This window comes from Balaenoptera musculus, chromosome 8 (assembly GCF_009873245.2).
Source record: "Balaenoptera musculus isolate JJ_BM4_2016_0621 chromosome 8, mBalMus1.pri.v3, whole genome shotgun sequence".
Taxonomy (NCBI): Eukaryota; Metazoa; Chordata; class Mammalia; order Artiodactyla; family Balaenopteridae; genus Balaenoptera; species Balaenoptera musculus.
Window position 1 is genome coordinate 73,228,305 of NC_045792.1, and position 18,405 is coordinate 73,246,709.

The following is an 18,405-nucleotide window of genomic DNA, read 5'->3' on the forward strand; positions in this document are numbered from 1 at the left end:
TTGGGTTTGAGGTAGCTAGAAAAGTGGCACTCCCTGAGTTTGGTGAGGGACAATCCCTTTAACAGACTGTTACCTAATAGAGTTGCTTTGAAGAAGTGATTTGCATTTTCCTGGGAGCCAACACAGGGACTTTCTGGCTTGGGGGGGACCATAGGATTGACCTGCCACCACAAAGCCCTGCTGCCTGCTTATCTGCTTGGCTCTACACTGTGCATTTCCCCCAAATCACTATATGCTCAATTGTCTTGATCTGTTTTCTTCCATGTTGATCAGTTACTTGTTTCACATCCTACCCCCACTCTGTCTTTCTCCACATCCTCGTGAGGGATGTTAGAGTCACACAGGCAATGACGTTTACAGGATGGAATATGTCATTCTTCAGTTCTGGTTGTCCATCCTGCAGGCTGAACGCCTCAAAGTTTTTTTGTTTTTGTTTTTAGTATAAAAGAAAACAAAACAACAAAACAAAAACACATGATCTCTCCGGAACCCCACAAATTCAAGCTTACTTTTGTTCCTCTCTGGTCCCCCTCCCTGAGCTCCATCGTCACATGTGTTCTCGGCTGAAATGTCACTGTCCACCTCTCATTCAGGGTGTAAGTTCCCCCAGCTCCATTTGCTGGGGTTCAGAAAACATTAGGAACAAGATGGTTCAGTCCATTCATAACTCACATAGGTAAATGCCTGTGAGTAAATCAACAGGTATTTTTTTTTAAGCAATATCTATTTTAATTAATTAATTTATTTTTTGCTGCGTTGGTTCTTCATTGCTGCACGCAGGCTTTCTCTAGTTGCGGCGAGCGGGGGCTACTCTTCGTTGCGGTGCGCGGGCTTCTCATTGCGGTGGCTTCTCTTGTTGCAGAGCACGGGCTCTAGGCGTGCGGGCTTCAGTAGTTGTGGCACGTGGTCTCTAGAGCGCAGGCTTGGTAGTTGTGGCTTGTGGTGCACAGGCTTAGTTGCTCTGTGGCATGTAAGATTTTCCCAGACCAGGGCTTGAACCCGTGTCCCCTGCATTGGCAGGCAGATTCTTAACCACTGCACCACCAGCGAAGTCCTCAACAGGTATTTATTAAGTGTTCACTGTATGCCCTGCATGCTTCTAGGAAAGTGGGGAGGGCAGAGGTAGTTTTCTATATTCACGGATCTTTCCAACTAGCTGCCAGGAAGAGCAAATCTACTTCGTACATTGAGAAGAAGGCCAGTACTAAGCTGTGCATCTCAGCTGTGCGCTTTTGCTGCCCAGAGATAAAGGAGGGCCAGGGTAGCCAGAAAAACTTTGAGAAGGTGGAGTTTTGGAGATAAAAGAATATAAAAGTAGATAAAGACAAGACTTAGTGTTGAGTTTATTGCTAACCAAGGCAGGGAAAATCTGAGCCCACACATAGGGTTTTGGCTCCAAGAGATGCAGCCAAAACATTACATTAACTGTAAGAGAATAATATTTGAGATACACACAGGACTGGAGACCTTATTTGTGGGACCTAGTGCAAAAGGAAAATGTGGAGCCCTGTGTTAAAAAATTGTCAAGAGTTTCAAGATGGTGACAGGAGAGATTAAGATTAATCCAGGGGTGGCGCCCTTCTGAGCACCAGGCCCTGTATGAGTGCTTGGCTCACAGGCTAGGAGGTTGGCCCTGGCCACACAGTGGGGAGAGCAGCCCCCTGGAAGACCATACTCAGACCAAGGGCAAGGGTACGGTTCATAAAGACAAAAGCCACAAAGTTGCATGGGTGAAAGTGATCGGTTGGTTGAAGGAGGTCCTTGACTTAACAGTTCAGGATTGGCTGGTTATATGGAGGTTGTGGTGGGCCCATTTCTGGGCACCAAATCTGTTGGTTTGAATCTAGAACAGTTGCTATGAGTTCACCACTTTTTTTTTTTTTTCTTTTCCTGCTATTTTTCTGCTAATTCAGTGAGAAACAGTTGCTCTGATCCATTTTGGAGCTCTCTTACCCCTCCAGGTCATGCTGCAGGCAAGTCTCCATGCACATGCTCCAGGCCCCAAGATCAAGTCCTCTATCAAGAGTTAGCCTTCTAAACGGGAAGGAAATCCAAAAAAAAAGAGGGGTATATGTATACGTATAGCTGATTCACTTTGCTGTACAGCAGAAGCTAACACAACAATGTAAAGCAGCTATACTCCAATAGAAAAAAAATAAAAAGAGTTAACCTTGAAGAGGGATCGGGACCAGCGGGAAGGACAGAGCAGGCACAGGAAGCCATGTGAACAAAGGCCGGAGGGGAAGGTAGACACTGAGGCTGTAAAGGACTCAGGTGGGGACTTGGGCGTGAGTCGGGGCGTGGGCGGGCTGTGCTGGGTGGGAGCTGGAGCAGGCAGAGGATGGAGGGGCTGGAGAGCCTGACTCAGGAATGAGCAAGAGGCGGGAGGCTTGCCTCGTGGCTCCCAGCTGGTGTCCCTGGGCTGCATCTGGGGGGCCACATTTGTGGAACAAGCAGAGCAATCAAGGGGCCTGGAGCCTGTTGAAGGCAGAGGCCTGTCATCCAGAGCCCCCGCGGGAGGCCCACGGGGAGGGCTGACTTCCAGGGCTTGAGCTGACTCTGGAAACCAAGCCATCTCCCCTTCAGTCCCAGCACTGCACCTCAGCATCAAACTGCCTCTTGCCGAAACTGGGCCCCCATCATCCACCCCTTCCTACAGCTCTGGGTCCAGCTCTTGCTCCCCTCTGGGGGAGCTTGAGCACTTCTACTGCCACCCCCCTCCTCCCGTAGGAGGCTATCTGTATGTCTTCCTCTGTGTAACCTTGAACCCTGTCACATCAATTTCCCCAGGCGAGCTGCGCACCGTCATCTCCCGGGGATGATTTAATAGCCTGGTAACAGGATTGATACTGATAATAGACATTTTTAGAATCTTTTAAGAACAGAGGCCTGCTTTCAGGATCTCATGTGTGTTTCTGAGGGCCTCATCTTTGACTTTTGTCTCTTTTTTTGTTCTCACCCCTCACTTATGCCCGGAGGGTCTAGTGTCCAGAGGCCACTCGCTTGAAGGTGTTTGATGACATGAAAGGAGACAAACAAACCCAAAGATGGTCAGGTCATCTGCTCAAAGTGTGCGGTTCTTGCCTGTGGTGGCCCATGATTTGGGGCCACCAGTCAGAACCGCCGACTATGAAAGGGCTTGAACTTGGGGCCCTTTCAAGTGCCTTCAGCATAGCAATCCCGCAGTTCTGAGAAAGCCGTGCTTCTGATGAGCTCAGGAAACAATACAAGAAACCATTCCCTCCTCAAACATCCTCTGTCGCTTTTCCTTTCAGAGAGTGGATGCCGGTTATGCGGGGCCCTGAGAATAACTCTCTTGTCTGCTTTTTACTTTATGTAGTTATGTTGATCAGCGACCAAGAAGACCACAATCCTGTGAGTTCCAACAAAGTGGGTGATGGCCACGTGGCATTCACTTTGGTTCTTGCCTGCCCGTAGCATCTTACATAGAGCAGAGATAAACTGACTCATGGGAGAGTGTCCTTGTGAGGGTGAGGGGTAAAAAGCCACATGCAGCGAGTCTCCCTCAAAATCCCAAGGCTTTCCTAACACACTGTGCTTATCGATCACAATCTTAATTGGCTTTGTCAGAGTTGGTTGCTGAGCCCATGAGCCCACCTTCAAAAACAGCCGCACGGGTGACTATGCCAGGCTGTGGCAGTGTGGAGACTCCCGGCATAGGCCGGGATGGAGCTTTTTAGATGTCATGGTGGGATGACATCTCACTTTGAACTTCACTGCAGAGGGTGTTTACTATCTATTTAAATGTTCCATTTGCCTTAATCTTCCCGGCAGCGAGTCATTTGTCTGATGGTTTCCTGCATAACTAGGGGTCACGTCGACACCAGGATGGGGCCGTCCCAGCCAACGGCACTCGAGTGAGGGGCTCTCACGCCGTCCCCTGCCCCACCTCACCCCTGCCATTGCACCTCATGCTTGATCTCCGTTGGTCTCTTTGCAGGCTTGCAGAGGTTCTGTGAAGATATCGAGATGATGATTGGATTCCAGCCAAACGTCTTCTGGAAAGTCTGCTGGGCGTTTGTTACTCCAACCATTTTAACTGTAAGGACCGTGTGCTTTATTGCGTGGGTAGCACCTTGCGTGCCTATGTGATGCTTTATGTTGAGCAAGACCTGTGCCTACATACACATGAGCCTGCGGAGCTGGTAGGATGAGTATTACTCGTGTCTTTCAGCTGAGGAAACGCAGATGTGAAGAGGTGAAGCGCCTTGCCTAAAGGTGCCTGACTGGTCGGGTGCAGAGCGAGGACGCATGCACAGTTTGGAGCTTCCCTATGGAACGTTTCCCATTATATCAGTCTGCCTCGCGTGATCACATTTCCCATGTGCTAACTGGGGTCCACGCTCTGTGCACAGTGCTTTATATCAGGGGTTCCCAACCCCTGGGCCAAGGACCAATAGCGGTCTGTGGCCTGTTAGGAACCGGGCCACACAGCAGGAGGTGAGCAGTGGGTGAGTGTGCAAAACTTCCTCTGCCGCTCCCCATCGCTTCCCATCGCTCGTGTTACTGCCTGAACCATCACCCCCATCCGTGGAAAAATTGCCTTCCGTGAAACTGGTTCCTGGTGCCAAAAGGGTTGGGGGCTGCTGATTTATATGTATCACCTCGTCTCTCCCTCACAGCAGCTCTGAGGGGTTGGTATTATAATCATCTCCATTTTACGGATGGGGAAACTGACACCCAGAGGTTATGTGACTTGCCTAGGATTGTACAACTATAATTAGCAACAGCCTGGGTTCAAACCCAGGCAGTCTGGCTCCAGAACACTTAATCCTAAACACTGCTCAACACAGCTACTCTACAACTAATATGTATAGCAGAAGTTAGACTTTTATTGTTCATTTTTATTGCTTTTGAGGACTATCTTATCATCCTCAAGTGTGATGATGACATTTTGAGATCATCTGACATTCATCTTCTTAAAGATCAGAGCCCTTCATGTGCCAGTAAATCTGCATAGGGACTTACAGGCATGTCCTGTCACCTCCTTTATTGTGCCCCAGCTCCTGGCTTTGCCTCCATCTACTCTCCAAGCACAGTAATTGACAGAGACCTTGCCTTTCCCTCTCTTCCTCCCTGGCTTGTAGGTGTCATCTGGGCAAAAGCTGCAGGAAGCTGGCTGTAGCTCCTTCTGGGCCCAGCAGGTGGCACTAGAAACCAGATTAAGACCCTTTTACTACACTGTACCAGCTTCTTTAAAGGAAAACAAGACAGTAAAATTGTAGAGAAAACATATATTTTCCTTAAAAAAAAAAAAAAAAGAAAAAACTGTCACAGAGTGAGTTTTAATCAAAACATCTCAATTTCTTTCTGAAAAGACAGAAGTTTAGAGAGAAAAACCATTCAGCATTTACCTCCCTCTACATTGACAGGAAGACATCATACAGAAGCCCACATCTGTACTCACATTTCAGAGGCTGTAATTTGTCTGAAAAGTCCCACCAGATTTGGGGCATGAGAGTTGAAAAGGACTAAGTTAGACTTTTCAGTTTCTTGAATCCAGGACTGAAGTGTGTGTGAAGGATGGGGAATTACCCATCTCTTGGGAGGAAGACAGGACACCACCCCCTCCCTGCTGTTCCCCATCTCTGCTGAGCTTCGCTACGTCCCTCAGTTACTACTACACACAATTTATTCTTGGGTGGAATCAAAGTTAGAATCTGTTCCAGATTCTACCGACCTTTCCCTCCTGTCTTGGAAGAGATAAAGCTTCAGAGAATCTTATTATATTCTGCAGACGCAGATCACATAATAATAATCAGCAGGATGACTTGTGGTAGCTGCTTTATTAACTGTGTCTCTCAATCTCCCAACCACTCTGACTGGTGGGTGATTCTTCCCCCGTTTTACAGTTGCCTGTGCTGAGGCTTGGAGAGGCTAAGGAGCTTGCCCAAGGCCGCAAAGCTTGCAGGGGGCAGAATAAGAATGGAATCCAAGGCTACCTAGGCTTCAAGATAATACATTTCTAAATACATTTCTAATACATTTCTAAAAGCCTAGTTGCTTTCATCTCCAAGTGGAGTTTGGCCAATTCTGGATTAAAATAATCCTAATCTTCTTTAGGAGCAGAATGTCAGGGGAAAGGGATTCTATGGACTTGCTGTGGTTTTTTGAGAAAGTTCCTCAACTGTGCTGTGCTTTGCTCGATTTCCGTTATAAAACTCACCTCAGAAACCTGTGGAGAGGTCCCTGGCTCGGTGGCTAAATTATCCTTTCTCATGGCCAGGTTCATCTGAGGGCAGGGTTTTTGTCAAACCTGACTTGGCAGAGGGAAATTGATGGCAAGACCAAGTTTGCACAGATAAATTTGATGTGGTATTTGTGTAATGAGGAAATGGGTATCAAAGGACCAAGGCTAACCCTTCTTTTTTGCCATTTGCCCTTCTGTAACACGGCTATCTTGTAGTAGGCTAGAATGAGCTGAGATTATGGGTTTAAATGACTTAAAAAACCCTGAAATAAAATTGATCATTTTTAATATGTGCCTTCATGGATTTATAGAGCTATAAATATTCTGCGTGCAATTATTGTATACATAGGCAGATCACGTTACTGAATTATGCACGCACGTAAGCAGATGTATTGCTATTTATATAGTAAATGAAACGGGGCAACTTACCATAATTACATTAAGCCGTACTTCCAATAGACTGGTTAATAAAGCTTATAACTCTAGGGGCAAATGTTTAAAAGGGGGCCTAGAGTAGATATCTCTTATAGGAGCAGTTTTCTCAACCACTGTCTTCAGTCTCATGTTGCTTCGAATCCATATATTGAACTGCTGTTGCATTGAAATAATCACTTGCCCCGGCAGCCTGGGCTTTACAGCAGTCATACAGATGCCTTACATTTGTCTAATGCTTCACACTTTCCCAGAACACTTCCATATATTATCTTGCCTGGCATAATTCCCTCTAATCGTTTTCAGGCAGTTCTTTTACTGCTTAGGATAGAATGAGAGAGCTGAGGAGGAGGGAAGGACTTAGGCAGGTACATTGTTCTAGGCGGAGGCTGCCATAGGTGGGATGAATAAAGGGAAGAACTCAATTTTCTGAGGGCGGTGCCCCTCCCCCAACAGAGGCTCGGCTAGAGCATTAGAACCCCTCTTCTGTCCTTTTCGGTGCCTCTTTTTCCAGCGTATCTGTCACCTTGTTCCTCCTCCGCTACACTAAGCAAGACTTCAGAGGGCTCGCGTCACTGTTGCCAGCCAAAGTGTGCGGTGATGGGGGGAAAGGGGCAGACAATGCATCATCACCTCTCTTAAAAGTGAGGGGGAGCTCCTGAGTAAATACCACACTGTTGTTCCCGGAAGATCCCTGTGTTGTATACCTGCTGTGAAATGGATCTGTTACATAGCAGAGAAGTCTGAGACGTACAGGTCCCTCAGCCAATTGGTGGTAGAGCTGGGATTAGCCTGCCCGTCCCCGGCCTCTCGGCTCACGGGTTGGTGACGAGGCCCGTTCACCTTGCATCAGTTGAGGGGAGGGCTGGGCCTCCACTCTCTTTGTCCCACAGCTGATTATAGGACCAAACTTCCTGCTCAGCCACTGCTTGGGGACCTCTCAGCCGGCTTTAGAGGCAGCTCCTGCAGATGGGCTCTTCCCCATTCAAGGGGAAAACGAAGTAGATTCGATTCATTTTTCACATTAATCTAATGGATTTTTTCCTTATAACAAAAGCTTGATTATCCATTATAGGCAGTAGAGACGCCCCTCTCCTTAAAAACACCCACCGTCCCCTCTCCTGCCTCCACCCGTCCGCCACCTCGGTGTGTAGCCTTTAAAATCGTCCTCTCAGCCAGTCTGTGTGTATAGACACCCATATGCACTGCTCAGTTTTTATGGGATGGCAAATGCAGCATCAGCGGCTCAGTGTGTGTCACGTTCATCTCTGTGAAATCCAGTTTCTTCATTTAGAGAATGAAGTAATGATACTTCCCTTTCAGGGTCGTTATGGGGGTAAAACGAGATAATAGACAAAAAAGCAGCCAACTCACGGCAGGGGTCCAGTACATGACTGTTGAAGGAAAACTTCACATCCCCACCCTAACGCGTGTGTTTCTCTTTTCTTCCCAGTTTATCCTTTGCTTCAGCTTTTACCAGTGGGAGCCCATGACCTATGGCTCTTACCGCTACCCTAACTGGTCCATGGTGCTCGGATGGCTAATGCTCGCCTGTTCCGTTATCTGGATCCCGATTATGTTTGTGATAAAAATGCATCTGGCTCCTGGCAGATTTATTGAGGTAATTGTATCAGCTCCCACTCCTGCAGTCCCCTCCCAGAGGAGAAGCTCTCAGAGCTCCGCGCTTTAAAAAAACAAAAGATTTGGTGAACTTATTCTAAGGGGAGACATGGTGATTAAGTGGTTACAGTTGCTACCGTTTCTGTTAAACCCATTCTTATTATGTATTATTCCTCTAATGGAGGGGCTCAGCCAGTCCACAGGCCACGCTGATATTATGCTCTTCCTCAGAGCAGTGACGGCTCTGGGGAATAAACGATCAGAGTGTCTCCTCTCTCCTGGTGCTTCCCCCTCCTCTCCCCTCATCCAGAGCTTAAATCCCAGTGTTTGGTTTTTCACCACACATCAGATTCCCCCTTTCCTGATGTTCCTCTCTGTCCGAAGTGCCTCCCCCCAAACACCTATTACGATTACGTTTAAAATCACTCCCCCTTCCTGCTATGCCTGTGTTAGGCATGGCTGAGGGGTCCAAGCTGATGAAAATGTCACCATCCCCGAAGGATGTAATGAAAGGTCCAGGGTATGCCTGGTATAAGGCATGTTGGTTGTCTTTGTCGGTTAGTCCCTTGCTGGACCCATTTCCCATTTCTTTTTTTTTAATTATTTATTTTGGGCTGTGTTGGTTGGGTCTTCGTTTCTGTGTGAGGGCTTTCTCTAATTGTGGCAAGCGGGGGCTACTCTTCATCGCGGTGCGCGGGCCTCTCACTATCGCGGCCTCTCCCGTTGCGGAGCACAGGCTCCAGACGCGCAGGCTCAGTAGTTGTGGCTCACGGGCCTAGTTGCTCCGCAGCATGTGGGATCTTCCCAGACCAGGGCTGGAACCCGTGTCCCCTGCATTGGCAGGCAGATTCTCAACCACTGCGCCACCAGGGAAGCCCCCCCATTTCCCATTTCTAATGCAAAAGACTCCCCACCCTCACTCCAGAGAGGCTGGTGAGGGGACTGCCACTTGCTGAGCCACCAGTGAAGTGTGGTCAGGCTTTTGTTATTCATGAGAAATCACGTGCTCAGACGCATTAGGAGGCAATCGGCCCTGCCTTGTCTTGGCGGTCCAGAGGGCTGCCGTCTTGGACCAGGCCGGTGCTGCTCAGGGTCTGGCCCAGGGGCTAGCAGCACCAGCACCACCTGGGAGCTTGTTGGAAACGCAAACGATCAGGATCCAGCTCTGCTCCGCTGAACTGGACTCTCAGGGAAGTAGGACTCTGGTGTCCGTAGTTTAACGAGCCCCCAGGTGATTCTGATGCAGATTCAAGCTTGAGGGGCATTGGATTAGACCGAGGCAAAGAAACACCTGCTGATGAGGGTAATGAAGAACAGCTGGGTGGGTTTTGCTCTTGGTCAGCCAGATTGAGGAGGAGAGGGCCCTGGAGCATCTCTCGCAGGCTCGGGTGGGGAGAAGCAGACGGGAATAGAGCATGTGAGTAAACGCCTTACACGCATGTCCACGCGATGAGGAGGCGGCCTTTGTTTTTATTGGACTAAAGATGGAGGCAGAGTTGACAAAGGGAGATGCAGGCGTCTTCTTACTGAAGCAGTGTTCCAGTTTCCATCCTCAGGAAATTGTCTGTTATCTCCTTAAGGTAAATTGACTCAGCCCCCTCACCGCCAGGGATGGCTTGCCCGAGCCTCAGATGGACCTCCTACCCACTGACCCAGAAATCTCTTTCCCTCTGAACAGAAGCTGCTTTAGCCTCTGCTACTTTTGTCTTAGGCTGAAATCCTCTAAACTGATGAGTCGGCAATATACATTTATTATGGTTGGTCCGGGACACAAAGGTTGCAAACTGATGATTAAGGGGAGATTAAACTAACAGCTATAAGAAGCAGCTTCCCTTTAATAGGTAATAAACACATACTTGTTCCCTCTTATGTAGTCAGAAATATGTTTTCTTTAATTTTCTAGAAAATGCTCCAGTCAAATTATGTTTTCCATGAAAGGTTCAGTTGACAGATTAGAGACATTCCCATTATTTTTAGCTTGCCTGCAAGAACCCACACTTCTGAACCAAGTCAGAAGTGTATATTTTTGTCAACAGATAATTAAAATCTTTGCTCACTCTTGGCAATGTATCTTTGTGGTTGAGGGGTTTTTTTTCCGGCCATTTATATACTTTGGGGAAATATGCTAAACAAAATCCAATTATTTTGATGTAACAACTCACTGTTGAGGCTACAGAACAAAAGTGAGTACATGTCCTTTGCAGTCTGCATTTGGCAGTGGAGAGAGCAGCTTGTAGATCCTCTCCATTTGGAGGGAAAAAAATGTATAATTAAAATCTGGGCCCTTTATTCTCTATTAATCTTGTGCAAGGCAAACCCTGGGCAACTGTAATATTGCTTGCAGGGTGATGTAAATAATTTCAAGTGAACTAAACTAAGTCTCCTCTTAAATGCATCCCTGGCCTTGTTAATTAATGGAGCTGATCTTCCTAACTGCTTCTCTTGGTGGGGGACCTCTTGGTTCCAGGAGGCGTTCTGGCGAATGTGGTCACACCCAGTTTGGGGATGGGTGGGTGGTGCCTGGGGGAAGAGGGTGCTTTGCTTCTGTGACCCTGTGTGTCTTTGGCTTCTTTGCAGAGGCTGAAGTTGGTGTGCTCGCCGCAGCCGGACTGGGGCCCCTTCTTAGCTCAGCACCGCGGGGAGCGTTACAAGAACATGATCGACCCCTTGGGAACCTCTTCCCTGGGACTCAAACTGCCAGTGAAGGATTTGGAACTGGGTACCCAGTGCTAGTCCGATGGCATGGGATGGCCCAGACTTGATTCCGTTTCTCCTCCCTGCCTTCCCCTAGTGTTTTCCCCAGGTTTCTTCCCATTTTTCTTCTTTTCTCTCCCCACATCTCGGTTCATACCCGTGCACGAGAGTGGTGACTTAGAAAAGTAGGACATAGTGTCGCATGCTGTAGCTGGGAGCTAGATGGACCACTTGAAGAGCGGTTTGCCTGTGTCCATGCTGTCAGTTTCTGGTGGGGTTTACCCCGCAGGCTCGAATCAACTAGGGGAGCGCTTTCCAGCGAAGTCACAAGTAGATGTGTGTGCGTTGGTCAGTAGAGAAGCATCCTCTGTGGTTGTCACTGGTGGTGCCAGTCAGGCTTAAGCAGAACGGCAGGATAACCAGACTGTTAGTTTGGACTCATCTGAGCAATGTAGTGATTTTATTCCGACACACAAAGTTCAGGACTGGTTACCTTTGGAGGGTTGGCAGTGCTCAGAAAATGGTTTTGAGTAAGACGAGCCGGTGGATTTGGACACCCCCGAGGTGGTGGAGTTCCCATTTCCGTTCATGACTGGGGCTCTGTTTCCTTCATCTGGACCAACTGTCTCAAGTGTACCAAGGACTCAGATGCTTTCTTTCTGCAAATTGCAAATCTCAGTGAAGAGTTGGTTCTCTCCCCTCAGTTGTCTTTTTTTTGAATAACCATATTTGTGAATTCTTTGGATCCTTTCCTCCACCTCTGCATCGTATTATTTGTGCCCAAAGTTGTACATTCATAGCAGAGTGCCCTTTTTGTTTCTCCATGACGTCTAGCACTGTGGTTCAATGTCACCATTCCATGTTTCTTCTCTTCTAAATGTCTTTCTATGAGCTGTAGCTACCTTGTCTTTCAGCCTCTGAGAAAACAAGACTTACCCTGGTTCTGTCTATATATTATATATATAAGACACAAACTCTTAAAGGACATAATGTCTCGGTTTTTACTCATCATTTTTTCATTCACAGTCAATGCCGATTGTGGGCATAGAATCAAAGAAATGGAGAGTTGAAGAGAAAGCAACCACAATATTCACTGCACTGGTAGTACATTTTAGGTCACTGTATTTACAGAGATTTCTGATAGGTACAGGTTAGGTCAGTAGCAAGTGAGCTAATTAAAGCTATAGCTTTTAAGACTACATTTAGCTAATTCAATTTTAAGAGTCCCCAATTCACAGTACTCATAACCGCACTCTAATGAGAGCGAATCATATGTCTGCAGAGGTTGGTGAAGCCGTAACCTTTATTATCTTCTTGTATCCTGAACATGCATATATGAGATTTCCATAATGTGATATGTGTTCACGTAGTGTGTACTCGTAGTGGTGTTTTCTGTCTTTATAAATATCTTATTAATCACTGTAGAGATGGTGAGTGTAGGATAGTGTAGTCTGGGTTTTTTTTTTTCCCTTACAGTTATAATATCTAAACCTAAAATTGTTTCCTTAAGGGAGACCATTTCAATCATTTTCTTATTTGTTTGTCTTCATATTACAGGGTCTCAGGCAAAGTTTTCAGTTCAAATCTTGTATATTGATGTGACATTTTCATCCTGTTAAACAGTAATGAAACCCAACAACAGACCTTAAAGTAACACTTTTTAAAAAATGACTTCATTTGTTAAGGAAAAAGGAAAATCTCAACTCATCTTACTGAGCTCTCCCTTTTCTGGGGCAAATATTGTTGTCATTTGCCAACACCGACGTGAACTTCCGGTTTTCAAGAGTAGCCTGTGGAAACTTTCAGAAAAGGAGACAAAGATGGGTTTCGAACTTTAGGTTTTTCATCTCTTTTGTCTGCAGGGCACGTTTGTTCTTCCCCCTCCTCGTTCTCTTCTTCTGCTTACCTCCCAAAGCTAGAACTTACTAGAATCCATCCCAGAGACTAAATCCTAAGCTTCCCCTAGACTTAGCTTTAGGAAGCTGAGTTGTGGCTTCTTCCCCTGTCCCAGTGTTTCCCATAGTGACCTGTCCGCCATTAACACTGGTTTCCCCAAGAAAGCCACACTGTAGAGAAGCCCCCTTTGCTGTAGCAGATTCTGCATAGTGGTACCAAAAATTAGCCTCTCCAATTGATATCCGATGAGGTGGGAGAGGAAGGAAGGACTAACTTAGGTTTGGAAATGTTCTGCAGCCTTTCCAATTTGAAGGTTGAAGAAGAGAGCTGAAATCAATTAGCATTCTCCCATAGGACTGGTATGTTTGTGTCAGGATGAATGGTTTTTGGCTTTCCTCTCTTGCCTCTTGGCTAAAACTCGAGTCTGATGCTGGATGCCAACCCAGTTTCTGTTAATTATTGCTGTTGTGATTAAAAGAAAGGGGGAAAAAACTCATGGATGCTGCCAGATTTGTTTTGTACACACTGCAAGTTAACTTAATTGTCAGAATGGGGACAGCCTCACTAGCTAGTGTGTTTTGCATTTGGGGGCAGTGACATTTGTATTCATTACAATTTGTCCAGTTAAGACCCAGGACCTGTTCCCTGAGCAGCTGGGTTTTTGTTTGTTTGTTTTTTCCTTTTTCCTACAACTTTCAAGTTTTATGTACAGTTTCCTTAAAGGTGGAAGGTTCTAAGCTTATCTGGAAATAGTTACCTTGTGAGTTTAGTTTTGCCAGTTTCTACAGTCGTGTTTAACTTTTGAGGCTTTCCTTGCCAGAGATGTGTTCAGTATCTGAGCTGTTTCTAGTCATCGCCAATCTACTCGTGCCGCACCTCCCCTAGACTTGGCTGGGACGCTAAGAGCTGAGATGCGTATGACCAGATGGATGTTTCCATGCTATTAAAATGCACAGTCAAGTGGAAGGGAAAAAAATGAACGCATAAAAATAAAATGAGCAGCATTGTCATAAAGTGCCACTTGAGAGTTCCTCTTCAAACTGAGGCAAAAACCGAGTTGCTGAGGAAGGACTTTCATGGGTTCACTGTGCAGAATGGTGGGGTATTTTCCACTTGTGAGATTATTTCCTAATACCAACAAATGCCAGAAACCCATCCAGAGAAAAAAAAAAAGCCATATGTTAAAAACAGTAATGCTGTAATATCCTTACAGGAGAAAAAAATGTATATGTCTTAACAATTGGTGTTGTGGCTTCTTATGCAAATATTTGTCTTGCATATTAGTAACTTTTAATCTCTTTATGGCTGTGTTTGCCATGTACAAATGTGTCCAGTCTGGTCTTTTTTCTCTTCTTCTTTTATATTTATTTATTGCATGAAATCTGTGGTCAATGCAAAATCTCGATGACCTCAACATCTTTGAAATTTCCAATGTGTTTTTAATATGTCAGAAATGGAATCAACTTGTATTTCAGTGAGTGGCACTTTAAAAGGACATTGAACACAGTGACCCGGAAATGGATAAGACTTGGGTTGTCTTTGCTAATGTTGCACTGGAGTGGAGTTTTCCTTTAATTAAGTTCTAATTTTGTTATCTACATGTGCCTCAGTGCTTCCTGATAACGTTAACCTGTCAGCATGGTTTTCCCATGCCTAAAATTAAGATATTTTTCTTTCCTCTTTGTTCCCTTGGCTATCGGTCATCATTCTCTTCTCAGAGACTTGCACAATAACTATTGCTTAATGTAAGCGTGATGGCAAGATCATACTGCTGCTGCACTTGGATTTGGGTCTGTGACACACTTCTTTGAGGCAGATGACTCGAGCAAGGGCAGGCTGGGTGGTAGGTTATCTTGCAGAGAAATAAAGACCAAGGCCAACGAATGAAATGAGCGTTACCTATGTTTCATACCAGGTATCATGCAGAAAATCTCCAGGCTGGGAGCAAAGGTTTGGGTGATTTAATCTTGATACTAATTTCTTTGCAAAGTGGTCCTAGGATTTGCAAAAGTGAAGCTTCCTATGTTTCCTGGATTTTGCTTCAACTGTACAGAAAGGCCAAGTAATTTTGAATTGTGGTCTCTGCTTGGGTCACCTCTGAGCAGCCTGCAGCGAAAGAGAAAGTTTTCAGATTGGGCATTCATCACCTCTGAAGATCAAGCAGTGGTTTGATTTGCCTGCTATGGATTAAATACATCTTCAGGTAACCATTTGCCTTATAGGTGTATTTTATTGTTAGGGTGATACCTAGTAACTGACTAGGAACTGTTTTGTCTCTCATTTTTTTGGTCTTTTTTTGCACTTTATATGGACCTATCATGGAATAGGTTTATTCTTAAATTGTGTACTTGGCTAATGTCCTAAATGCAGGCATCTTACATGGTCCTGTCGCCTATGAATAAAGATATGTTCCCTAATCAGGTCCTTATATTTTTTCATTAACTGTACTTGAAGAAAATATATTACATTATAAATGATGCATCATATATATATCTTATAGAGTACATATTATATACTGTGCATTATTCATTTAAGGAGTCATTATTCTTGAGGCCCTACCTCAAATTTTGTATTTATGTGTACAAATGCAATTTATGGTATTATATATTTGCCTATTATATACTGATATAAATTAGAATTTATCCTAATAATGTATGAGTTCACAAAACCCTAAATAAATGTCAGTGTTTAACCTGATGATTACAGAATTGTGTCTATTTCAAACCCGTTACCCACATTCTTTCTTTCTTAACAAATGGGCTTCAGGTATTCCCAGGATTGATCTGTTTTGTTGGGAGAAACCTGGAACAGAAATGGAAAACTGCCTTCTTGGGAAAATGAGATATTGCACTGCTGCAGAAACAAATATCAATTAAATTGTTATATTCTTAGCCATCGGAATACACTATTGTTTGCTGAATTATTTTATTTATTCATTTATTAGTTATTTTTGGCTGTGTTGGGTCTTTGTTTCTGTGCGAGGGCTTTCTCTAGTTATGGCAAGCGGGGGCCACTCTTCATCGCGGTGCGTGGGCCTCTCACTATCGCGGCCTCTCTTTTTGCAGAGCACAGGCTCCAGACGCGCAGGCTCAGTAGTTGTGGCTCAAGGGCCTAGTTGCTCCGTGGCATGTGGGATCTTCCCAGACCAGGGCTCGAACCCGTGTCCCCTGCATTGGCAGGCAGATTCTCAACCACTGCGCCACCAGGGAAGCCCTTGCTGAATTATTAATCATCCCTCCTGGGGAAGGAGAGAGAGGGAGGGAGAGAGGATCTGAGTGAATCTGAACAGAAGGATTGGGCAAGTTAAATCCTTGGGTGTGTTTTAATGACCATTTTTGTCAGTCTTCAATTCAAATTTATTTCAGTTCCGCAAACATTTACGTTGCTCCTCCACTGAGTCGACCCCAGGCAACATGGAATAAAAAATAAAACAGGGCTTCCCTGGTGGCGCAGTGGTTGAGAATCTGCCTGCCAATGCAGGGGACACGGGTTCGAGCCCTGGTCTGGGAGGATCCCACATGCCGCGGAGCAACTAGGCCCGTGAGCCACAACTACTGAGCCTGCACGTCTGGAGCCTGTGCTCCGCAACAAGAAAGGCTGCGATAGTGAGAGGCCCGCGCACCGCAATGAAGAGTGGCCCCCGCTTGCCGCAACTAGAGAAAGCCCTCGCACAGAAACGAAGACCCAACACAACCAAAAATAAATAAATAAATAAATAAATAAATATTAAAAAAAAAACCAAAACCTTTAAAAAAATAAAAAATAAAAAAAAATAAAACAGTCCCAGAGCTCATGGAACACAGAGCTTAGCAGAAAGACTACCCATATTAAACCGACACACAAGCAAATAAATAAAAGTCATTCCTCTCCTTTTAAGTGTGTGGAGCCCGCACATGCCCTGCCCAGAGAGGGGCCCTGAGCTCTGGTATCATGTGTAGAGACTGGCAGCTGGGCGCTCCTGTCTGATCATGTTAACCCGGAAGCTTGACCCTGTCCTCCAATAAACACAGACACTCGCATTCCACCTCCAACTTCAGCTGCCACGTGGGCAGGCTATGGGCATGAGCTGCACCACTCTTGGTGGGAGAAGAGATGCCCTCAGAAGCTGATGCTGCAAACCCCAGGCCATGAGCATAGGTGTCCCTCCTGTGGTAAGGAGACTTCCACACACCCCCTCAGGCTTGTCCATAATACTGTGCTTCAGCAGGCAGACGGAGCTGCAAATACCAAACTCAGTGAAGACCTCATCTTGAAAGAAGAACGCTCCATGGCATCAGAATTTGGTGCTGGCTTGTCATCCTTGATTTCCTTCCTGTGATGTATTTGCTCAGTTGTGTTTTAACTTTTTCTGGAAAATTCTCAAGCATATATAAAAGTGGAGAGTGTGGAATAATGAACTCCCATGTCCATATCACTCAGTTTCAACAATTATCAACTCATGTCCAAGTTTATTTCATGTATCCCTCTCCCTACCCTGAACTGAAACTTTATTTCTTTGGTGTATTTCAAAGTAGAGCCCAGACACCATGGAATTTCACTTGGAAATGCGCTGTTGTGTTTTTATAGCCCTATATTATTATTTTTTTTTTTATTGAAGTATAGTTGATTTACAATGATGTGTTAGTTTCAGGTGTACAGCAAAGTGATTCAGTTATACGAACGTATATGTGTATATATATTATTTTTCAGATTCTTTTCCTTTATAGGTTATTAGAAAATACTGAGTTCAGTTCCCTGTGCTATAGAGTGGGTCCTTATTGGTTATCTAGTTTATATATAGTAGTGTATATATGTGTATGTACCCCTTTAAACAGTCTTTCCCTAAATGGGGATGATGATGAAATGTGGGAAGCTTGGCGCCCACACATCTGTAGCAAGTTGATCTACTCTGGGCTGTTAAAGAGGGTACAAGGATCTGTCTGGAAGGAGCTAACGGTGTTTGCTCTGATACCTCCCCTGGCTTCCTGCGTCCAATCTTTCATCTTGTTTTCATTTGTTTGGCAACTATTCCTCCCCCTGGACTTTGTGGCTATTTTCCTAAGGCGCTCACTCCTGCTCCTTTGTTCTCTGCTTTTGTTCATGCCTCCTTCTTCCATCTCCCCAGATGTCTCTCCTGGAACCAGGCATTCAGAATCTCACAGCTGCATAGAAGTCCAAGGTCATTTATTCCAGCATCTCTGATACACAGATTCTTCTATGACAGTCTGTTTTGTGGGAACTGGATTTACAAGGCAATGCAAGTAGGGTGGGTAGTCGCTGTCTGAAAGGTTCACCATAGGAGCCTTTTACAGGAGAAAGCTCCTCCAGTGCCTTTCTCAACTTGACAAAAGTGGATTTACTTCTCTGAGTTACACATTCTACTGCATAAACTGAGACTGTGTGTGGTTTGGGCCGCTCCTTTCTTGCCTTTTAGTGTAATCTGTAATTTTATGAGAATTTTCATATTGTAAGTCATTGAACCCAGCCCCATTCCCTTTTGCAGAAAACTTCTCCTGTTGCTTGTAGGATGAGGAGAAAATAACATCTGGAATATAGTGTGGATCGGCATTGAA

General features: G+C 45.4%; 1 protein-coding gene across 1 annotated transcript in view; it reads left to right on the forward strand.

Moving 5' to 3' along the window:
* SLC6A5 (solute carrier family 6 member 5) overlaps window positions 1-10,996 on the forward strand; it is a 53,923-nt gene extending 42,927 nt beyond the window's left edge. The window contains exons 14-16 of the mRNA XM_036861326.1: window positions 3,962-4,062; window positions 8,097-8,264; window positions 10,841-10,996. Of these exons, the coding sequence (XP_036717221.1) occupies window positions 3,962-4,062; window positions 8,097-8,264; window positions 10,841-10,996 (425 nt within the window). The remainder of the gene's footprint in view (window positions 1-3,961; window positions 4,063-8,096; window positions 8,265-10,840) is intronic.
* Window positions 10,997-18,405: the final 7,409 nt, after the last annotated feature.